The following is a 5,825-nucleotide window of genomic DNA, read 5'->3' as shown; positions in this document are numbered from 1 at the left end:
TGTGACGTTTTCGGGGCGAACGAGTGCGCAGGCGCATGGGACCGGCTGCTTCCGGAGTAGCAACTAGAAAGGGCCGGGTGCACCTCCTCCTGGCTGGGTTCCTACCTTTGAGGCTTCTGTGGGATCCTCGGTCGTCCTCGAGTTCGCTTCGACCTTTTGGGGCAGTGGGACACAGGGTTAGCCGTTAACTGGGCTGGGGCACCCGTGCCCTGCTGCTAGGGGCCGTACCGGACTTGGGGATTTGGCCACGGTGCCGCTCAGGGCGCCCAGCCCTGTGGCCCGAAAGCCGAAATCGACCGACCCGGACTCCAGGTTCTGTGCCGAGTTCCCCCTTCCGTTCAGGCTTTCACTGAATGCCTGTTTCCACGCTATGGAACACGAAGTGCACTTGTTTACTTTTACAAACTATTTGGCGCCACGAGCAACGTCTGGAGTCTTCACGGAAAAGGAATAGAAACCGATGGGAGGAGGATCGGAAAAGGGTAGTGGGAGGTATTTCTACAAAGGACGTTGTCGACAAGTGCAGGGTTCCAGGGGATGTGGATGTTCCCAAAGGTTGCCGGGGCAACTGGAATTGGGCTATACTGCTCCAAGAGACCCTTCTGCAGTGGGCACTAACGTCGGAGATAACCTGCTCGGGGGAGGTGCACAAGACTTGTCATTCAGGGTGTGTGAAAATAAATCCCAACTCATATCATAAATATTTAATTTTTATTTAAAATGTTTACTTTTGTGTGTTTTGTAAAGTTCAAATTATTTTTTGAAAAATACCTAATTTTATCCATCATTATTATTATGGTCTTTTTTGGAGTTTTTTTTTTTTTTGGTGAGGTTCTTGCTATAGGACGGGTGTGCTCTCTAGAAAGACAGAGATAGAAAGCAGGAAATTACCCCCCAAGGGGGATGGCCATGCTGCAATCCCTTCTCCATTCTTCTCTCGGGATCTTGGGGACGCATGCACATGCGCCAGGCGTGACTTTAAGTCACGGGGTCCAGGACTCAAACCGTGGTGGACTACATGGGAGTCCAGCGACATAGCCATTATGCCAACTGCTGGTCTCTATTATGTTTTTAATTTGACAGAGAGTGAGTGAGAATGCAAGCTACCAGGTCCAGAACTTGAATTACGGTTGACCATGTGGGAGTCCATTGCCCTAACCACCATGCCACCTGCCTGGTCCCTGGAGTTTAAATTAATAGTATGTGCATATGACATATAGGCAAATGTATATACGTTGCAGTGCACATTTAAAAGGGTTTGATGTGAATGATCAAAAATTGTTGGGACCAGCAGTTAGCGTAATGGCTATGTCCCTGGACTCCCACGTAGTCGACTGAGGTTCGAGTCCCGGACCCGGTGGTTTAAACTCATGCTGGGTGCATGTGCGTGCGTGACCAAGATCCCAGGAGGGGAAGGGACTGCAGCGTGACCATCCGCCCTGGGGGGTGACTTCTCGCTTTCTGTCTCTCTGTCTCTCTCTTGTCTGTCTGACGAGCGCATGTGCCCTATAGCAAAAACCTCTCAAAAAAATTGTTCACAGTCATAGCTCTAGGCTGCTCTTTAGCCTCAGAGGACTAGTATGGCATATATGCTGTTTCTGTGTGTGTACTTGTGTCTAGGATGTTCAACTCTCCCTCTCAAATGAGGTTGAAGGGTCCTGACAAAATTATGGGGTCCTTAGAGCTAGGACAAGTGAGACGGTGGGGCTTGGCACTTGCTAGGGTTGAAGGCTGCAGATTGGAAAAGGGCAGTGTGGGTAGGGACAGGATGAGAGAAAATTGGCCAGAGGAAGGGGGATGGGCCAGCGAGAAGAACCAAGGAAGGAGAACCTTAATGATGTGTCATTCTTGGAAGAAACCTGAATTTTCATATTTTGCCTGCCTGATGCTGTCACTCACCTAGACCTGGCCACTTGGGAGTCACTAAGTCCTATTGTGTGCTAGGGGCCAGGGAGAATGAATGCAGAAGAGAGCTAGGAAAGGCTACAGATTTGGCAAGGATTCTAGTTCCAAAAGAGGTCATCTGGACTGAGAGGACAGAACAAATAACAGCAGCAGAAACATGCACTTCAGATGGGAGACCTGCCACTCACTGTATTAGGTCACCATAGTGGTGATCCTGCCTCCTGCTTTCCAGGAGGAGCTTCCAGAAGCACTGTGAGATACGCAAGCAGGCACAGAAGGCACATGAGGGCACTTTGAACAACTCGTGGACAATGGAATCAAAGTACAAGTTTATACTGATACAAGACTGTGGAATCCATGGATAGTTTTCTGTAATAGGCATTCTCCATGAACTGATTTATTTATGGTTTTGCTATACATTGTGTGCACTAATCTGGGAGGGTGGAGTAAGAAAGCATCCCTTTGGGGGGGGGGTGGCCACACTGCATCCCCTTCTCTATTTTTTCAGAGTTTTGGGTATGCACACACATGTGCGTAGTGTTTTTCAAGTCACCCAATCTGGGACTTGAACTGTGCAATTGGCCACATGGGATCCAGCCACCTTAATCACCATGCCACCAGCTAGCACTCTTGTGAATTTTTTGAAGATCCGTATATACAAGTTTGTGTACAAGTACAGGGGTGTGTTTGGTATTTACAGGGCAATGCCGTGGTAGCTATGGTGTCATTTTTGCCTGCCTCCTTCACTGTCAGTATCTGAAGATTTGTAGTGGCCTCTGGGGTGGGCACGCACTCAAGGGTAGCCAGCCAGAGTCGCTCAGATTAGTGCAAGGATAAATTCATAATCCATTCTGCACCAATGAAAATTAGTCCCCAGGGCCTTGTCCCGGAACTAGTAGGAAGCTGGGAGCTCTTTTCTGCTGGGTGCCAAACTGGGACCTCTGTTGTCTTTTCTATCTGAGGAAGACATCGTGTTGGAAAATTAAGGCAGCTATAGAGACAAGACAGAGACAGAGAAAGCCTATGTTACTATGGCTCTGTTGGAGCTGGAATCACCTGTGGGCTTGGGGGTATGCATTATAGGAACAATACCCCCCCTTTTTTGCTTTGTGTTCGAGTTTGGAATCTGGCATTTGTAATTGAGGATGTCCTAACTCCTAATGGGTAGGCCTGGGGATGACCCTAATGAAGGAGAGCTGCCAAATAGGGGCTGAAGCTGGCCCACTGGGTGCCCCTGCAAGGAGGTAGGTAGGAGCCATCACCTGCCTGTTTGATCTTGAGACAAACTGCTACCCTTGTAGGATCATCCTTACCCGCCTTCTCCCTTTGTAGCTCCACTGCAACCCTCCCAAGCACCTTTATCATTTGTAGACAACAGAGACAGTGGCACTTCTGTCACTTGATAGGGTGGTTACTCGTGTGTAACTGAAGTAATGATGGGAGAACTAAGTTGAGATTTGCTTCAACATAGGCAGCTGGGGTGGGGGCGATGCAGGTGGGACATTGGTCAGACAATGACCACTGTGAGACCAGGTGAGAAAACTGGCCAGAGGGAGAAGGGGGATGGCACGTCGGAATTGATTATATTGCCTTTGGAGATGTTTGGAATTTTCCATAATAAAAGGTTGAAAACGAGCACACCTGTGACACTGTAATGGTGGGCCCATGTCCTTACACAGTTGGTTGAGACTCAGGCTGCATACTGCCAAGAGCCCACCATAATGTGAACTGCACTAGAACAAGGGAAGGCCAGCAGAGGAGGGGTGTGTAGCAACTCTGTATGTGAACCTAAAACATTTCTTAAGGGCCAGCAGGTGGTGCAGAGAGATTAAGGTTCACAATTCAAGTCCTGGACCTGGAGGCTTGAAAATCATGTGGGGTGTGTATGTATGCATGTATGCCCCAAATCCCAAGAGCAGAATGGAGGAGGGACTGAGGTGTGGTCATCCCCCCGGAAAGTGATTCGTTTCTTTGCAGTGACACATGCCCTATAGCAAATATACATACACACATTCATTTTATAAAAAAGGCTCTTAAGAAGAATACCTGCATAAGGTGCTTAGCCCTGTCAGGGCTGGATTGGCTGTGACCGCCTGTCCTGACCTTGGCGGTCCTGGCATCATTTATCTTTCCCCTGGTGAGTCTCTTGGGCACCTGCATGCCTTGAAATTAACATCTGCCTGCTCCTTAAAACCTTCATTCCTTGAGGTTTTATTGGAACTCTGTACTCCCTGGGACTGGCAGTACCTAGCTCTGAGGAGATGGGACACCCATCGCTCCTGGCAAGACCACCTCAAGGATTCCTGAGTGGCATGTCGAAATATCTGGACAAAAACAATTCCTCCCATTGAAGAAGTCCAAACTGTCCTCTGTCCTTTCTCTGAACACCAACTGGCCCAGATTTCGTATCTCGGCCACAGTGGGGCTTGTTGGTGGCAGCTGGCTGAGACTCCAAGACTTGTCCCCCGCCGCCCCCCATACCCTAGAAGACAACATCACTCCTGACTCATCACTGATGACAACATCTGAATGCACTTCATTGCATTGGGGCTATTGATTTATTAAGAGGTCATTTAGACAGCAGGTCCTCCGCCAATGGACTGTTATCAGGCTCTAGCCACCTCATCAGCCTGGGCCGGCCTGCTCGGAGTGGCCCTCCTACTGAGAATGAAGCAGGAGGTAGCTGGATTCATGAGACTTGGCTCACCAGAAGGGGTCACAGTGGAAACAGGTCAAGCCTACAGTGCAGTGAGCATTTCTGAAATAGAGAATTTCTGGAAGATGCCCAACCTGTGGGCAGTGGCAACCAGACTAGTGTAGTGAGAGGGGTGAGCACCCAGGGTCCTTCCAGCTGGGAGCACTCGAGGTGGGGAAGGAGCTGGCATGAGGAACAGAGGGAGAGGGCTGCATGGGGTCTGACCAGAGGCACAACTTTAGCAAAAACAGCAGGTACCTGGGCTCTTGTCACCAAATGTGATGGGCCGGTCCCTGTAGCTCCCAACACCCTGAGGCCACCCTGGCATTGCCTCGGAGCCTTATGTGTCTTCGAGGCAGATCTTGAGTGAGGGTATGTTCCTGCCGGCCATGGGCTTCAGCCCTTGGCTGACGCCGCCATCCCACAGTGAGACTCGCCTCCCTGGCCTGGCCTGTGCCAGCCCTGCTAGCTGGCCGCACTCCTGCGTGGGATGCAGCCTTCCATCTCCAGCGCCTCGGGCCAGCCCTCGTACTTGTTGGTGTGTTTGCTGTTCTTCACATGCTGTGGGACAGGGGACAGAAGTGGGCCAGATCCCTGCCTCCCACAGCCTGCAGCAGGAACAAGGCCAGAGGTGGTGTTTTTTCTTTCGGGGGGTGTGGTGGTGTGCTATTCCTATGGCAGTCAGAGTCTTGCAGAAACCCCCGGGGCAGCCAGCTGGCACGTTGTGGAAAGCATGGCCAGGGGTGCCATGGCTCTCACTGGTTCTTACCTAGCTCTGGCACAGGACTGACCTGTGTGGCCCCAGAGGGATACTCACCCCAAAGCACAACCAGGGCTGGTGGGCAGGAAGGGCACAATACCTTTCAGGAGGCCTAGCCTAGGACTGGGAATCCTGAACATGGTTGGGAGTAGGGTTTCTGGGTTGTGGGTCTTGCCAATGTGAAAACTTTGCCATTTCAAGATCTTTCTGGGCAAAATGCTGGAGGTCAAAGCTACTGTCCCTCCTGGCACATTTGGCAAAGGGGCCAGGGCTGCTTCCTGCCAGCTGGGGACCCTGCTGGGGCAGAACTTGGGGGAAAGTGTGGAGGGAAGAGGGACCTGGTGGTTACCCTGGGCTGTAGGCAGAGGTGCCAGGCTCTCCCCACCCTACCTGCTCAAAGGGGCTCTTGTTCTGCACGCCCTTGGCCCCTACAAACACCCAGCTGTCTCGGAAAGCCAGCTCCTT

General features: G+C 51.1%; 1 protein-coding gene across 1 annotated transcript in view; it reads right to left on the bottom strand.

Moving 5' to 3' along the window:
- Nucleotides 1–6: 6 nt before the first annotated feature.
- Nucleotides 7–5,825, bottom strand: part of FAM3A (FAM3 metabolism regulating signaling molecule A) — a gene marked incomplete at its 5' end in the record, with an annotated part of 13,976 nt that continues 8,157 nt past the window's right edge. The window contains 2 exon segments of the mRNA XM_027767875.1: nt 7–153; nt 5,751–5,825. Coding sequence (XP_027623676.1) covers nt 64–153; nt 5,751–5,825 — 165 coding nt within the window.

This window comes from Tupaia chinensis, unplaced genomic scaffold (genome assembly GCF_000334495.1).
Source record: "Tupaia chinensis unplaced genomic scaffold, TupChi_1.0 Scaffold144894_1, whole genome shotgun sequence".
NCBI lineage: Eukaryota > Metazoa > Chordata > Mammalia > Scandentia > Tupaiidae > Tupaia > Tupaia belangeri.
Note: the sequence above shows the minus strand (reverse complement) of the source record. Positions and strands in the feature narration are given on the sequence as shown.